This window comes from Pieris napi, chromosome 10 (assembly GCF_905475465.1).
Source record: "Pieris napi chromosome 10, ilPieNapi1.2, whole genome shotgun sequence".
NCBI classification, from domain to species: Eukaryota; Metazoa; Arthropoda; class Insecta; order Lepidoptera; family Pieridae; genus Pieris; species Pieris napi.
The window spans coordinates 1,068,868-1,087,485 of NC_062243.1; the positions used below are offsets into that span (position 1 = coordinate 1,068,868).

General features: G+C 33.6%; 4 protein-coding genes across 6 annotated transcripts in view; 2 read left to right on the forward strand and 2 right to left on the reverse strand.

Moving 5' to 3' along the window:
* The window catches only part of LOC125052867 (protein GDAP2 homolog), a 93,642-nt gene extending 90,738 nt beyond the window's left edge, over positions 1-2,904 (forward strand). For all 3 annotated transcript variants that reach the window (XM_047653913.1, XM_047653910.1, XM_047653912.1), the window contains exons 11-12: positions 690-833; positions 1,320-2,904. In XM_047653913.1, the coding sequence (XP_047509869.1) occupies positions 690-833; positions 1,320-1,364 (189 nt within the window). In that variant the 3' untranslated portion in view covers positions 1,365-2,904. The remainder of the gene's footprint in view (positions 1-689; positions 834-1,319) is intronic.
* A 383-nt stretch (positions 2,905-3,287) lies between these two features.
* On the reverse strand, positions 3,288-4,141 carry LOC125052869 (phosphatidylinositol-glycan biosynthesis class F protein). Its single transcript, XM_047653915.1, has one exon. The coding sequence runs from the start codon at positions 3,997-3,999 to the stop codon at positions 3,289-3,291; it is 711 nt and encodes a 236-aa protein (XP_047509871.1). The 5' UTR covers positions 4,000-4,141; the 3' UTR covers position 3,288.
* A 493-nt stretch (positions 4,142-4,634) lies between these two features.
* LOC125052868 (5-aminolevulinate synthase, erythroid-specific, mitochondrial) lies at positions 4,635-6,512 on the forward strand. The gene has a single exon (XM_047653914.1). The coding sequence runs from the start codon at positions 4,869-4,871 to the stop codon at positions 6,393-6,395; it is 1,527 nt and encodes a 508-aa protein (XP_047509870.1). The 5' UTR covers positions 4,635-4,868; the 3' UTR covers positions 6,396-6,512.
* LOC125052866 (pre-mRNA-processing factor 17) overlaps positions 6,508-18,618 on the reverse strand; it is a 36,378-nt gene continuing 24,267 nt past the window's right edge. The window contains exon 11 of the mRNA XM_047653909.1: positions 6,508-6,703. Coding sequence (XP_047509865.1) covers positions 6,526-6,703 — 178 coding nt within the window. The 3' untranslated portion in view covers positions 6,508-6,525. The remainder of the gene's footprint in view (positions 6,704-18,618) is intronic.

An 18,618-nucleotide genomic window follows, 5' to 3' on the forward strand; every position in this document is an offset into this window, starting at 1 on the left:
TCACGTTGTTGAAATAATAAACAAATTATAACAAAAATTCCGCTAAATCACACACCGAACTTAGGTCTAAAGGTATGTATATTTAAAAACAAATCGCAAAATATGTTCCTAAGCTCAAAACTCGAAGGGGGCTGGACCAACTCGATTTATTCCTTGAACTGAAGAAGGTTTTATGGAGAGAAAAGTGAAATAGGAGCACGCACTTACATTCTCGTGGGAACAACACGCAAACACATAGTCGAAATAATTAACATCACCGCATACACGAATTCAAGTCCGACCAGTCACCACAAGCAGTACCCGTTCACGAGCATGACGCATGGCCAGCCATCGGCCCCCTCGCCATATTTTAGGGAGAGAGACGATCCTTGAAATGTGAACAGCTTGCTTAAACAGATTTTAGATTTAAATTTTAGAGAAATTGTTAATATTACATTATATTATTTACGTATATACATGCCCCAGAAATTATACTCTCACCGTACTCATATACCAAAAACTACTCAACTGATTTTGATGAAGGACTTAGATTTTTCCCTTTGTTGAAATTAATCTGATTTTAACATACATATATTTAAGGAATTTACACAAACCAGCTTGGGGGTACAAAATGACATGGAATATTGTAAATAAATGTGTATGTGTCTGTGATTTAAGTATTAAATGATAACCCAAATTTGGCTATCCAGATGATGACGTGGTGGTTCACGACGTTCATGGCTCCAGCCATCAAGGCCAAGGTGCACAATCTCCCCGGAGTGGAGTACCTCTACAGCGTCATGCAGCCGCATCAGCTCGAAGTGCCTGCCTTCGTCACGGAATACGACATGACGGTACTCATTCATTGGTCTCACTACTTCAATTGAAGAAATCTTTCGTCTCTTTCTGTCATATTGTTTCTACGCTGTGACTAAGAGAGACAGAAGATTTTAGTTAAAGCGTTTCATTTAGATTGAGATTTATTAAGGCGGGACAAATTTTTCCTACCCTATTAAAAATTATTTGCATGAAATAATATACAATTTTGTGCTGGCATCGTCGAAAAATAATGCAATAGGATATATATGTTGCAGCCAAGTAGCTCAATTAGCCTTTAAATTAACGGCCTAGCCTTTTAACTAAACAGCACCGTTTAACTAACGGCCTGAAAGATATTGATCCAGATGATAGATGATGTTTCATTACTTGCCTAGCTACTTTAAATTTAGTTCCACTTTCTGTCACTCTCAAACTCGAAACGAAACATTTTTTGTATATATTTCCTTGCAATACCTGAAGTATAGAAATTTTAAATTTATCTAATATATATTTTGTTTCAGATAAACGGCATGCACTACTTCCAACCTGAAACGAATAACACGTAACTCTATGGATTAAGTGACGTCACACTGACCAAAATATTTCTGACTCAATAATATCTGTAGCTATTTTTACTATCTGTGATGATGCAATGACGTCATCACTGACTTTTAAATCTAAGCTTTTCTTTACTGAACTTTTAATTTTTAAATTTCGAAGGAAGATATGACTAGATGAAGACCAATCACATTTTAATATTAAATATTCTGTTTATGAATTGGTTAAACTTAAACAATGTTTCTTTATCTGCATTAAATTGTTAATTATTCTAAACTAAAATACTTCAAAGTTTCCCATAAAAAACTGTTTTGAATGTATATTAAAGAATACACTGCCATATTTTGTTAGAAATTTTGAGAACTAGAAACTATTTGGTCAGTAGAATTGAGATTTAAAGAAAAGCCTGTTTAAAAATCTATTTTTTTAATTGTGCCAGGCTAGTCAAAACATTTGCTAAATTTATCCAAACATGACATATGGCCTATAAATCCGTTATTCCATGTTAATAATTAATTTGTAGTATTTTATAGGATATAGTATAAGTGGTGCATTTTATATGTTAAGCAGATATTGAATTAAATTATCATGTTGCAGTCTTAAGTCATAAGGACTAGAGCGCTAAGACTTTATTCAAAATGATGACCTCAATATTGAAAATTTTTGGAAAACTTCCAAAAAAGGTTTTATTGAAATGTGTTACCATGTCATAAGACCACACATTATATATTTTGTCGAACTGAGCAATAAACATTTGTTAGTAAGATAATTTTTTATAAGGTGCTGAAATATATTTTATTTTTACAATGTGAATGAGTGAATTAAGTAAAACAAAATTAGCTATATCATAATAATCTTATACCTTCATTTATTTTAAATATTCTAATATAATGTTTCTTTGAATGCACTAAAACTCTTATAACACTAAGATTCATTAAATTAAAGAGAACTTGTCTGGAACTTCTTCGTCTGGAATTGAGATTTTCGAATAGCTGTTTATATGAACAATATGTGCCACGGTTTCTACATTAAGTCTATAGCTATGAATATTTTTGCTAATTCCGAAAATACCACTTTAGTTATGGAGACCAATTTGTATGCTTGTTTGTTGTTTCGGTAAATGAGAATTTATAGTGTGTTAATTAGTAAGTTTGTAATGGCCTTAGATGTGTGTTAAGAGCTTTTTAAGTGTTGTTACAATGTATAAATTCAAGCGCTTCATGTTTCTATCAAAAAAATTATATGACATTGTTCTGCCAAATGTAAAAGCTACTCAACATTGTTGACACCATTCACAAGTAAAACATCGTGGATTTTAAGTAGCTGCCAGATTTGTATAGCCTTTGACTATTCAGATAAATTGTGTCAAGTGAAATTGTTAAATTTTTTAATCAATAATACAAGCATGTTGTGTAAATTATATTGCTAATTGCTAATGTATAGAAAAGAATGTGATCAAGATTGGTTAAGTTTAATATTTTATAATTCTAGTGTTGAATAGAACTTGTAAATATTTGACAAACACAAAATTAAATTGTTAATTTACTACTTTTTTTTTTCTTCCCCAAGCTTTTTATTTCCCCAAGTGAATAAGAAATTAATTTAATAAACCTTATGTAATTTATTTTAAAAATTATAACTTTTAAGTTCATTATAATCACTATACTTGATAATATTGAGTAGAACTGAACTGAACAATTACAAATTTAATAAAGCACATAAAACATTGAAAAAGGATTTTTTTAACAATATGGGAACTAAGGTGAACCCCTTATATCTTAGATGGCACAAGTAACTGTAAAAGAACAGATCTGCAGAAAAATGTGTCTGCATTTTTAATAATACTGTTTATTGCATTTCACGCACTTCATATACCAGTCAAACTTTATCCATTAAATTTATATACTTTGAATTTAACAAATACAAATTAGTTTACTTGGAAACATGTAATTTATTAATTATATTTACAAAGAAATTAAGAAATTTATATTTATGACTCGCAGACATCATTGTCACTTTTAATACAGTCATAACATTTGATAAGAGATATCCACCAATAGCTCCAAGATAGCATGGTATAGGCCACTGTTGCCATGGAGTGTTCCAGTCCAAAGGTATCACAACTGCCCCAATCCAGGCTCCGCATACACACAGTAACGCGTTATTCACCAACATCGCAATTATTGTATCTTTTGAAAAATGTTTTACTCCAAATAAAAGTTGCATTGCTAATTCAACACCAGTGTGGGCCACTAAGGGAAACACTGACAATAACGTGAGTAAACTGGATAACATTAATGTCTCTTCGTGTTTGTCTAAGACTGGCGCCCCAAACACAATTATTCCGAGAAAGAAACAAAACGTTACACCCAGCAAGAAGCCGAAACCCTTCAGTATGTCACCCACTCTGATCTTCGCCTTATTCTTCTTTGATTGGATTTCATTGTTAGAACTGAGATAGAATGATTTTATCAGTTCTGCTATGAATATTAGCACCAAAATATAAAATGATGAACCGCTTCCTACGGAATACAATATACCTTTATAGGAGATCACACTTATTATACTCGGTAAATAGATGCATGTGAGTAAACTAGATATAGTTACGCGTCTCAATTCCAGGTTGTTATTTAACGTAAACATATTGTAATACACATTAGCTATTTACTTCATAAATATTTTTTAACCACAACTTTTAGTGTTGATAATAGAAATAAATCACAAAATTAATTTAAAAATGTTGAAAATATGAGAATTGTCAATATTGACTTATCAATACTGACATTTGATAAATGATAATTGACATTACCTACTTGAATCACGTTTTAGATAAGGACTATGATCGGATACGAGTATAATATATTATCTAAGTGCATTTCTTACTATGATACTCTTGATTTTTTTTTAAATGCATTTTTTTGTGTCATTTTACTACAAATAGAAATTTAATATGATTCTTGAAAGAATTAAAATATGTATATATGTACAATGCAGCTGAGAGGTAGATGTTGGTATGACTATTTCAATTTATATAAAATCAGCTGATTGTCAGATTCATCAACCATTGAAGTTGCCATGAAATAATAATCATGATAGAATTTTAATATGTAATGTAACCGTAATATTCTTATAAGATTTAATATAATCTACAAAAATGATATAAATTAAAGTGAACAATTTCGCTTTTATTTTAGAAGTCAAAAACGGCGATATCTTTAAACCATATTTTGACATTAGCAGTCAATTTACAATAGCAACATTTTTAGTTATGAATCAAAATAAAAATTGTACGTGGAGTTGAAGTTTACAATCATTTAGTCGACCGTAATCGATATGACGACACCGATCTTATAAATGAAGCGTGCAGTGTGTTGAAACTTCAGTATAATCTTAAATCTTCGAGGCGTTCGGCTACAGTGCGAGCCAACGCTCTACGAAATATCAAAACAAGTGTTGACCCCACCGTACTTTGTGTCATAAGTGTTACGAGCGAGTGTCATTGATTACATAAAATGCCCTGTCCATTCATGGGTTCCCTAAACCAAGCCTTCGTAAGAAATTATGGCAGCGTACTGATGAAACAGTACGGCAACTTTTGCCCAATAATTTCAAGAAATTTCCGCACTCTGGGTCAAGACGAAACGAAATGTCCTTTCATTCAAAACACCAACACCATCGTTGCCGATGCTCCTAAGGAGATGACAGAGGACATCGTGGAAAGCGCACGCCCCTACTCTTACGATAAGTTCTTCAATGAACAAATCAGCGCGAAGAAAAGGGACTACTCTTACCGAGTCTTCAGGAAGGTATCCCGGTTAGCCGCGGACGGTATGTATCCTCAGGCGTTAGAAGGCCTCGATAACCGCCGTGTGACGGTGTGGTGCGCTAACGATTACCTTGGTGCCTCACGACACCCCACTGTACAAGATGCTGCAATTTCATCGATCAAGTCTTATGGTACAGGAGCTGGTGGAACCCGCAACATTGCTGGTAACTCACAAATGACTGAAAAACTAGAACTAGAAATAGCTAAACTTCATAAAAAGCCTGCAGCTCTTATATTCAGCTCATGTTTTGTTGCCAATGATGCAACACTCTCTACATTAGCTAAAATTCTACCTGGGTGTGTTGTATATTCAGATGCAGGCAACCACGCTTCTATGATACAGGGAATAAGGAACAGTAGGGCCCCAAAGCACATATTCAGGCACAACGACCCTAATCATTTAAAAGAACTACTCTCTAAATCACCTGAAGGTGTACCAAAACTAGTCGTATTTGAGACTGTCCACTCAATGAGTGGAGCTATCTGTCCATTAGAGGAAATGTGTCAAGTTGCTCATGATTATGGAGCGTTAACATTTGTAGATGAAGTTCATGCAGTTGGCTTGTATGGGAAACATGGGGCTGGCATCGGAGAGGAAAGAGGTATTGAGCATATGATTGACATAGTTTCTGGTACTTTGGGTAAGGCTTATGGAAACGTTGGGGGCTATATAGCAGGATCTTCATTACTGGTGGACACTGTCCGGTCCTTAGCACCAGGATTCATCTTTACAACTGCACTTCCACCACCAGTGCTAGCAGGCTCGCTGGCAGCTATTAGACTTCTTGCTGGAGAGGAAGGAAGGAGTTTGCGTGCCAAACACCAAGCAATCGTACGTTATTTGAAACTGTCGCTTCTCGTTGCGGGACTTCCGCAGATGCCTTCCGTGAGTCACATTGTGCCGGTGCCTATAACCGGAGCCGACAAAGTGGCCCTTGTCGCTGAATCCCTCATGAAGAGGGGACATTACGTGCAGGCTATCAATTATCCCACGGTCGCGCGAGGCGCTGAGCGACTTCGTTTCGCGCCGGGCCCCTACCACACTCCCGAGATGATTGACAGCTTGGTCACTGCCCTAATCGAATCATTCCATGAAAACAATATAAGCTTCAATCAATTCTTGGTGAACGGGACTTGTCGCGAGTGCAGCATGGAGTACAAGTTCGATATGCCTTATGAGGAGACCTACAAGTACCCCATGATCGCTACATAACGTTAACGCTTCATAACTGCTATTATGACAAAATGTTAAATATTGTATAGTTTATTTGAGAATTTTATTTATGGTTCACGGTTTTAATGTTAGGGGAAATAAAATACTGGTGTCGCATATGTTGTATTATTTAATCCCAATACTTAATAACGCCATCCCAACCGGCAGTGAGTAATCTGCTGGGCTCATGAGGATGCCAAAGAGATGTAATGCAGACGCCGTCGTGTGCTTTCCATTTTTTATATAACTTCGTTGTTTTCCAATCCCAGATATAGCATTTGCCGTCGGCGTCCCCTGACACAAGGTAACTGTAACAAAAAACACAAATTTGATTTGATATAGGTACATAAAACTTCAAGACATAAAAACTATATAATTACTTCATGAGTAATTAAATTGTGAAATAAAATTTAAACACGACAACATTACAATTCCATGACCTCTGCGTCAACATGTTATTTAAATTACATTACACTTATTACAGACTAGATTTGAATTAATAGTTTCTTTCGATTAATTTAAAATAATGAGTTTATTTTAAATCAAAGCTGGGTTCATAAACTTGGCACTCTAGTGTGTTTTGTTTTCTCGTCAAAAACACGACGATTGATTTACAATTCCGTTTGTCTTCAATTTAAATATATTCGAATAAAAAAAGCAGCCGTATAAAATATTAGTATTACGTTGAATAATTCACAAACATAATTTGTTTGAGAAATAGCCTTGGACTACGGTCGCTGTAATACATTAAACAAAAAGGTCAACAAAAACATGGTCACTTTGATACATATTTTGAGATACGTATATTAAATGTTTTAAAGAGTTCTAGAACTTTTTTTATATTCCTATCGACACATGTCAACCGGTCACTAAAGATCACGAAAGAGATATTGAAATCGAAGGTCAAGACAATTGTGTTGGACCCCAGTTGGTATTTTTTAAATACAAAGTAATTTGACTGATTTTGTGGAGCTTCGGGATTAAGGTTATTTTACGATATTGGTGTCACCCATAAGCTCTTACTCGAACTATCGTGTTTCAATTATACGTAATTTCTAACAAATTGACCTAATTATAAGTTAACCTATTTAAGTACATTAGGTTTTATACTTAATAGTACTTTTACATTTTAAACATGTAATACATACATATATTAAAAATTACTGAACAAAACTTAGATAAAAAAACTATATTTTTATCCGAATAATCTTATTAAGTGGAAAATTTTCTATGCTATGCGGATAAAAATCCGACTTCAAAAAACTTCAATTCGACGTGTCTTACTTGACGACTATTTGACGTTAAAATTGAATGGAATGTTTTTTAACTAAGCCGCATACTTAATCTAGAAAACCAAACAAAAACATGCAAATGCTATCATTCCTAATAACCTTTTATATCTAAATTCGTTAACGTTAACTTAACCCGGCTATCACAAAAGTTGAATTTTTTTGATTGTATAAACTAATCATTCCAAAGTGATTTCTCAGTATTGTGAATGTTTATATCATGTCCGCAATTTTGTCTAAGTTCGGCCTTTCTTTTTAATGTGGTATTTTTAGTCAAATAAATGTGAAACTTTTTAGACAGCTTAGAGCTTTTGTTTTATCTTCATAGGCTATTATATTCCGACCCGTCAGATTTTTTGCCAGAAATTCCCAGCTACCAGCTTATTACTAACTCTTGTTTACTTTCTTTATCTCTTAATGAGATTAAAGTTTTTAATGATCTTTCTTCTCTCGTTTTAATATTGCGTTTTTTAATGTTTTATATATATTTATTTTACTTGTTTTTATGTGCATTCCATGTCTAAATTTTTTATGTTCTAATAAAATTTATGAACATGCCTGTAAAATGTCATAATTTTTTTTCGTATCTTTTAACATGTTATTTTAATCCTTATCAATAAATAAACCCATCTAATAAATTGCATTATATACCTACGATTTTGATACGATTTCGCAAATCACTTGTGCCTAGGAGATAATATCGTGTATTTACGCAGAAGATTTTTCGAATATCTAAAAAAAACTTAAACATTTTGAATGGAATAATTACCAAATCTGTGGGCGAATTTGAAACTTAAAAGAAGCACAAACATCCTCCGAATTTAAATTTGTGTACAAATCTGTACAATTTAGTAAAATCTTGTTCGAGTCGTTAAAAATGACATTAATATTCACGTACACTTAAAGGAAACTATCGTCAGTTACTTTAACCCAATCGTGCAATTAAATGAATAAAAAAGTGTGTGTTCTTATGTACACGCATTAAAGTTATACTTCTTTGGCGTAACAAGATAAAAATCTTTTCAAAAATTTATTCTACGTTTGTAGATAAAACGACACTAACAATAGAAAAACTAAAATGTTGACTATAGCTAACTTCAGGGTGTCGGATTTATGTGACGGAGAGCGCGCGCTTCGTAAAAATTTACTCTCATCATTTTTCCCAAACGCGCCAAAAGAAGTATAAGTTCAAAAGCTAAAAATAAAACACGTAAGGAAGTAAAGTAAATTGAATATTAAAACCAGTTTTTTTTCTATTTGTTAAAAGTATTTACAGACAGTAAGCTAGCTACGATTCAGACAATCAACAAAGAAAACGAAACTTCTATATCGAATATAAATAAGCCTACAAATTAGCCATTATTTGGGAAAAAAGAATATTCAAAAAGTACATGAGTCGTACAAAATTCTTAGCAGTTAGCTGGAAAAACTGAATCTAAATTGGTGTAAGTAATATATGTAGTAATAATAAGTCAAGCTAAAGTTAGAAAAATATCTTAACAAAAGTATGAAGAATGATGACTTATTCACATTGGCTCGACATTTACTTGTGTCTCTAAAGACCACCAAGTATACATTCACAACCTCTTTTAGCATGATAAACTTTAGTGTATCGTCACTGGTTATTGAATTCAATACCACACTTACGAGAAAATGATTGAGGCTCTAAAAAACATTTAACAAAACCAACGCCGAGAAAATTTATACTTGAGCCCGTTGACAAACTTCTTTTCTAGCTCGGTAATTTGCTAAGTATTCGTTGGATATGGAATTGATAAACATTTATTCGGAAAAATTAAGGAGAATCTATAAAAATCTGTCATATTGAATGACAGATAGGAACGACTTAATTAATTCAAAAGTGATCAGCTCTGTGCTACTACAAACTTTGTTAATTTTATCACATTAGCTGTAATCATAGTATTAGCATGATAGACTCGCATACATATAACTTCATACACAACACTCACCCTAACTCTTACAATCTACTCTGCTTAGTCATTCAAAACTATGCCTAATCTTATATTATTAACGCTTATGCACCTTATCTAACCACAAAATTGCGCACATTATCGGACTCGGATTAATTTTCACTTTTAACTGCAGCGTCACAATCACGTGTCGATATTTTTATTATCTTAAATTTTATACAGATAACATTTTCAAAAAATATGCAAATAACTCATGAATCTATGATCTAAATGCCCAATGGATAGTGGCGGTGACTGCGATGTTGAGGATGCAAATAAATATGCCATTAGTAGCAAATACACAACTTGAATATTCTTTCTTAAAATATTATAAGCTGTAATATGTCTAATCTCATTACGTTCTTGCAGCGCTAAGGGATTCCCTGTTTTGATGGAATGTTTGCTGCCCCGTACTAAGTATACACCCAGCCTTACAAAATACGACAATATATCTACAACGTGTAATGGTACTCAAAACGAGGGAGATTTTGTTTATTTTAATATAAACCTTAAGATTATTCATAAAGAGCAAAGTTTTATGTGACGCCATTTATATTATGTTGAAAGTTGACGTAGTCACAAAGACTTAACACGTAAAATCATCAATCGGTTTATCAAATTATTGCTGTCCCAGATCACCCCCATATTTACAATCTTAATCTTATTTAAAATGGCATTAATTACACATATTCACAAGGAAGGAGATTAACACTGTGTCTGCAATTACAGGCCGATCTTAATCTTGCCAACACTGTCCAAAATCTTCAAGCTAACAAGAGATTTGTAAATTTTGTTAGAAACTAATAAACAGACGCGTCAAATCTACTAAGGACGCAATCCAGATCCTTGTAGATCTAATAATAAAGTCCGTAGACCAAAAATATAAATGCCTTACCCTCTTCCTAGATTTGGCCAAAGCATTTGATACAGTTCACATTAATATTAATCAAGTTAGAAAGAATGGAGGTTCGTGGTTTAGCGTTACCTAAAGCCTTTAATAAAAAGATTATCTTTGTAATATGAGCCGAAAGGTCAGGAATTGTTAATGCACTGAATTGATCCCAGTCTAATATGGAGTACTGCAGGGCAGTATTCTCGGTTCTATACTGTTCGTAGTCTACATAAATAGCTAGTGTCAATTACAATTGCCGAGAAGGAAAATGGTTGCCTACCCCGATGATACGGCTCTCTTTTTAACCACGACTCATAGGAGGTGGTCTTCTCTGTAGCCCAAACAGGCTTCGATGTGTAAATGACTGCAAACCAACATCCTGACGTTAACCGTCAAATCGAAATTTCTAGATTTTGCGCGTCGATCACACATTCTACCACCTCCTGTTCTTCAAGTTTTGGTGTTTGAAACTGTCCCACATTTGAAAGCTCTATTGCTGGCAAGTATTTGGGCGTTCAAGTTGATCAGTACTTGACAACAGGATGCTCCAATTAATCTTTATTAATCTTAGGTGAATAAATGATCAACTTGTCTGAAGACGGTTTATTTTGGCTTCATAAACTCGATAGTTATTGTAATGATACATAGGGCGGTCGGGCCAAAAGTCACCTCAATGATGTAGATAGAGCACAACGTGCTATTCTCAAAGTAGGCGCTGTTCTCCCCTATCGGTATCCAACGGTTACACTTTATACAATGTAGCCCACATTAAGATAAACTTTTATCTTAAAGTAACATTCCCAACTAACGTTTGACTCCATCACACAATTCCTTAAGTATATACAGTCAAAATAAAATAGCTGTTTTTAAATTTTTAAAAAGATACGATTCAACAGAAAATTTGTTATCCAATAGCTATTTGATTAATTAAATTAAATTATTTCACACACGTTTTAAATCACACACACCCACAACCATGAATGCTTTAGTTTTATTTTGTTCATTAATTTAGTTTAGTAATAGTATGTAGTCATGTCTTTGTATATCTTCTATCCGCGATGGAAGGCTGGTGACTTGTTACCACAGGATTCTATAGTCGTATCATAAGCACCAGCCTCTCACAAAGATGGCCAATACCTGGCAGTAAACCTGGAGAATACAATATTGTGAAGAGGCAAATAAACTTCATTATATCTTTCCTCTTTATATGTTGAGTATAAATATACTATATCGTCTTCACTTATGTCATTGATTGTGAAATAACGCTATGAATAGTATTGGCAACCAACTGTTTCCATCTATAGATTGCGTGACTAAATATTTATTTTGTTAATATTTTTACCTGTATCTTAACCAAAAAGACTGGATTAGCCCGACCTAAGGTATATACAAGTCGAAAAAGAATTAAAAGAATAAAGCTCTGTCGTTAAGGAATAAAGATATCCTGACCATTGTTCTGTATCTTATGGAGTGACCGATCTTGATTGACGTTTGTTTTATTAGTCCTATTGTTTTGAGGCCATTCACATTCCAAATTCAAAATACGATTGCGTGTGGTTTAATTTCGTAACCATAACAATTAGTTTAATACATTACCACCAAAGAAATTTTACCTTCATAAAAGATTTGTACGAACGAGAGCATTTAATATAATGATTGGCGATTTCGTTGAAGTTAAAACCGGAACTTATTTAAGTCGACACTTTATAAAGCTCACAAACTTTACTCCATAGAATTTATATAACCACTTCAAACACTGAAGATAACGACGTGTATTTATCTATTTCATAGTCCCTAGTGTTGGGGGATATTTTTGAAGACATTTTAATCTTATTCTACTGTCATTAAATATTAGTTTTACAGTTTTTTTTTACATAATAGGGGGCAAACGAGTCTACGGGACACCTATTTTTGGTGGGTGCGTTGCCGGCCTTTGAGGGAGCACTCAAACTTTGAATGGTTGGAGGTCGTATCTCTCAGGGAAGACCGTTTGGTGGTTCCGACAAATGAGTTGAAGTTTGATTCCAGGTGAAAATATTGGTGTAAGATTCCTGTATGTCCAAAACGTATTGATTTGAATGTTATTTTGATTCTGATTCTTACCCTTAGGGTTAGTAGTCGCTTATGTGTAACCCTCACAGCATATATGTTATTCTGTTTTAATAGTTTTGGTTTACACAGTAGCATTTTGACCTAACAAAATGATTCATGAACGCGTACTGGCTTCGTTCAAGTTCCCCGAACATTTATTATATAATCAACTATCTTTCCAGCGGAAATTTTAACATGGCTTTTAGCCTAAGCCTTTTAGACAACCGTTAATTTTAAAATAAAAATAAAAATAGTGGCGTTACAACGTTTTTAGGTCTGGGCCTCAGATTTCTTCTTAGGTTAGGTTAGGTCAATCTAATAGGCAATTAGGTGATCAGCCTCTTGCGCCTGACACATGCCGTCGACTTTTTTTCTCTAAGGCAAGTTTCCTCATGATAAAATTATAATTATTGCCAGTTCTTCTCTTCCGTTCTTTTTTTTTTATATAATAGTTCTACGCCTTTGATTTGAGTTCTGGCAGTAAATGCAATTTTTTGACGTTCATAAGTGTACATTGTTTTACCTATATGAATAAATTATTTTGACTTTGATATATTCCTTCACCGTTCGAGCGAATGTTAAATGCGCACATAGAAAGTCCATTGGTGCACAGCTGGGGATAGAACATACGACCTCAGGTATGAGATTCGCACGTTGAAGCCACTAGCCACTGCTCGACGTTATAAATAAAACCAAAATGAATACACCTTCCGCACCTATTTATGAACACAATACAAAAGTCATCCGTTTGGTATTTTTTTAGTTTTTCCCATTAATCCGTTTAAAAGCCATGTCATATTCATTACGTCAGAGGTTTTGCAATAAGTTTCCTGTAGAGGTATTAATTACGTCGGTGATCCGCAATACCTGGCAACGGGTTTCCTTCAACGGTAAAATTTTGAAGTGATTTATTTCCTCAAACAAACCGGCTTGCTAAAATATAGTGTTGTTGTATGCTTGTAACTTCATAAAATTGTTACATGGCAAGGACAGTAATTCGGGAGTACTTCAGTACCTTAGCTTCAATGTGCCTGATGGGTACAGAAGGCGACATCGTCCACCGTTACTTCGTGTGCCTAGGCCCTAGGTCTAACCTTCTAAAACAGGCACATGATTCGGATAATAATTGAGTAAACGACACAGGTTACGGACCTTTTTTTGGCGAAATTCGTTAATTTTGTGTATTTTTTACTATGAAATTTTGTTTCATGTTTGTTTTATATTTCGTGTTTTTTTTATTGTTGTGAATTCTTGTCAATTTACGGTCAACTGTTAGTACAGGATTGTTTAAAATAATTAAATGTTAATACATATATACGTATATATATTTCCACACATGTATATCCTTTACATAACATATTTTCATAAGTGATTGTCCTCCTTGTAACATGTGTGATGTTTGACAGCAAATTACAATAAATATAAAATACATAATATGGAAAAAAAGAAAAATAAATATCGTATCAAATTATATTTATCACTTATCAAGATTTTAAATAAGTCGTACCCAAAGTTATCTAATCCTTGGTAAATTTTAATCGTTATTGAATAATGTCAATATAAAATGAGAAATTAAACGTTCAAACGGAAATAGGTTTCCTCTCTCTACCTTATACATCATAAATAATTCCGAAAACCAGAAATAAATCAGTGGCGTATATAAAGTGTATATTGCCCGTTTTAGTAGCGATAGACTCAAGGGAAGTGTGACACCAAGAACATTCATGTTAATTTGTCGTTGGATCGAAATAAAAACTAAGAATATTTAAATGATCCTAATCCTTGAGATTGATTTGCTCCAGGTCAAACAATTTGTATGACTCAAAACTTAGCGATTAAAAAGAGTGGCGGAAAATCTCTTGCCAGTTCTTCTTGCCCGCTCTACGCCCTTGACTTGCGAACTGGTAGTAAATGTAAATATTCAATTAATTTAACTTCTTTTTGACGTTCATAAGTGTACTTGTTTACCTATATGAATAAAGTTATTTTGAGTTTGAGTTAGTAAAGGACACCATCTGACGTAGCCAACAAACACTTTTGTTAAGATTTAGTGTCGAAAATTTGCCCTAACTTTGACTCCTGTATGTATAATGACTCTATATAATCAACTCTAAATCTTATACCGCCAGAATTCTAGCGAGAAAATTACCAAAAAATAGGTTTCCCTGAGGTCGTAGGTTCGATCCCCGGCTTTGCATCAATGGACTGAATGTGCTCATTAACACACGCTCGTACGGTAAAGGACCAGACCTAAAAGGTTGTAATCACCACTGGTTCTTTTTCAGACTCCCTATTCCAAATCTTAACTATAAATATTACTTTTACACTACCAGAATTCATGCGAGAGTATTGCCAACTTCCAATTATGACGAAATAATAAAATAAAAACCCATAAACAAAATATAAATTAAAAGGTATTTCAAACTGGTCCGGAATCTATGGGCAGTTGCGTCTACAAATATATTTTTTTTAGATTGATTTAAAGTGAAAACTTGTTAACTTGCCGATGGAAAAATCTATGAAATCAATTATCTTTGGTGACATTTAGTAAAACCAGAAACATATTTGAAAATGGCATTAAAGTAGCATACTAATATAATGTTTTATATTTCTACCTGTTTGCTGTAGAAAGTTGTTCTACTTGTGACCACAGACTAGTCTATTCTATTATTGGTTTAGTGTTTAGCATGTGTATATCGGAGCCGAAAAATTAATTTATATCGATTTATAACATTATACTGATCTTTCTAACAGAAATTGTGATTGTAACCCTGAGTTACGATGTTGGCGTTGAAGACCCCAGTGCCTGAACACCAGTGCTGTCATATCGACATCCGTATTAGAGTGATGCAATAATGACTGCAATTGTCTGCGCATACACATGTGTAATATATGCGTAAAATTGTCAATTAAAAAAAGTAGATTTTTTTTAATATTCTATTAAATAAATAATCGTATAAAACGCAGAAAATACATATTTGTCTCTGAGGTACTGTTCTACCATGGCCATGCATTCGGCCACAGCGAATTGGTTATGTAATCAGGTTACTTCCTACAGTGTAAAATTATACTTTTATAACTTCTAAATAAAACATTTATTTTGTTTAAACAAAACAATTTAAATCGTGTCATGAATTATGTTTGGTGGCGGTTGTTGTATGTTCAGATATATGTTAAATGAAATACATTGTTTGAACCTGGGTAACAACTGACTTTAATCTTTTTTTTTTAATGGAATCTCGCTGTTGGCCTTAAGGCCCTCACAGCTCAGCTTGGGTTCTTTTGGCGAGCGTAGCTCGGCTGTAATGGACGTTTTCCCACGACTAGCGCAAGGTCTCGTGCGAGACTCGGACCTCGGCTTGGGCCGTCGCTGGTCAATCACCTGAAGGACAGGACGGAAGCTCACCGGAGTGAGCGAAGTGCGAAGTAAAGGTCCTCGCCTTCCCCGGTGACGGCCGTTTTTTACCCTAATGTGCTTTTGACTATTATTATATGCCGCGCGGGCGGCTTGTTAAACTTGTTGTTAGCCACGGATTAGATGACTTTAAACATTTAAAATATGAGCTTATAACTAATTACGGGTAGTGGGGTTGCAACGCTAACAAAAACTAACTTGATATATTGAAGAGTTCGTAAATGTAAATGGTACTTATGTTATTGGACATTATCGGAAACGACAATGTTAAAATACAATTTATGAGTGTGGTAAAAACTAAAGGGCTCGTATTGGCTTCAATTGTGCGATGTTTGTTCACGCGTCTAATTATTAACTATAATATATATTAGGTCCTTATACTATATGTATCCCTATATATGTAACTTACTTATGTTAGGTTACGTTATACGTAGGTATTTGGTTCAACGTTCAAATCGATGAAGCATTTCTAAAAATGAATACTATAGACACAAATGTTAATACTCCGAGAAATTTACGTTCAAACTGGTAAAATTGTCAACTGAACTGATATATGTAAAATTATTTTGACAGTTGACTCTCAACTGACGTGGGTTCGACATGCCTTTTCCTTAAAGTGGAGCAGATTCTGTTTTCATTTATCACTTTTAAATGAGTTTATCAGCCTTCAATTCAAAACTTTAACACTTATTTTTGATAGAAATCAAATCCAGATTCGTTAAATTAATATTATAATTACCAATTTAAAGAGTAAATTAAAGGTCACATATGAACTATAGCTGTTTATAAAAATATAAGGTCGGACGATTGAATGGAATTGTATTCAAGAATTTGGCATCGTGACAACTTACGCATTGCTTTACGATAATAACCTTTATTGAATTGTATTAATGCTTTAAATACTGTATACTTTTCGGCAATTGATCGGGTAAATGTCCTTAAAGTGGTGCAGGGCTAATTAAGATTACATACATTTTACTATAAATATTATACTGAAGTTAGCGTTTTCTGCAACACAGAAACTTGTAATCTATGCTTATCAAACATGTCACGATATATTCTATGGATGAAATTTATTCGTACAAAGCCGGGGTTCGAATGTCTGACATATGTCAATCGCAGTATATCGCCTAACCACAAAACTGTTCTAAGGAATTCCATAATTAATAATGAAAGTTCATAAAATATATTACAAATACAGTCAATATCAAATACTGGCTTTACATTGTGATCAAAAGATACTACTTCCGTCATAAGATATACAAATATTTACGAATCACGCTAGTTCAAGGGCGATATTATCATCTAGGTCAACATACAATGCATGACCGATAATGTCTACTATTTAATCTATTTATATATAATAACCTGTTGCTTTACTTATGTAGAGCTCACAACATATTTAATACATTTCGATTAAGATTTATTATAGCAATTCAATTGATAGCCTCATTACGTGCCCTATTAAATTATTTGATATGAATTAGTGTAAGAATTAGATAACCACTAAGCAATTCAAATTCAAAGCCGTCTTTATATTAAACCATATCTGTATTTTTTTTCCTACATTTCCTAAGGATTCAAAATAAAACCTCAGTTTTTAGCGTTTTTACGCAATCAATTAGCCATGCTACAACAGGACAAAACCACAAACATCTTTATCTTTTTAAGAACCGCATATAGCCCACGTAACAATACTTACATCAATGAAAGTGTTCGCACATTGGCACATTTACCCTATCACGTGCTTATGTTATTACAACACCTGATATTATGACATGCTTTTCTTATAACACACGTGACTCATATATTTAGCAGTAGCTATAGCGATGGTAAGAGACAATTGACATAACAAGTTAAAATAATAAATACAGTCAAAACCGTTTAGAAACCAAAATCCCGGCGTGTAAAAGTATTAGGTACCTACTTAATAACAACGGCTGTTACGACTATCGGTTTTTACAACCAAATATGAGTAATCCCTTCGATGTCGTTGTAACAGATTTTGACTGTAACATAATTAACTACTGAAACTGCAAGCTCAAGGCTCTCTGAATAACCCTTAGAGGTCGCTCTTGGCATTCTTGATAACGATTTCAATACAGTCCAAACATTGAGGTATATAAATAATATAATAAATTCCCGCCCATATGCGTGAAATTGTATTATTTTAAAAAATATCGGTATCGGTTTCGATTCCCGGTCGGAGCGCAAGTTTAATTCTATAAATTTCAAAAACCTAACCAAATGTAATGGGACCGATTGGAAACTAAGACAAAAAAAATTTACATCATGCATGTAATATTATCAGTTTTTATTTTATTTTTTAAGGTGCCATAGACATGCGCCTCCATAATATTACTTGGTACTAAATACAAGTCGTAAAGAACGATAGAAAAAAAGTTGGAGCTGTGATTCGACAAATTTTAACTAATAAGGGTTTTTAGTACGTCATGGCTGGCCTTGCGTCATACTCGTGAACGGGTGCTACTTGTGGTGACTATTATTATGATTATTTATTTATTCATATATCGACTATGTATTTGCGTGTTGTTCCCACGAGAAT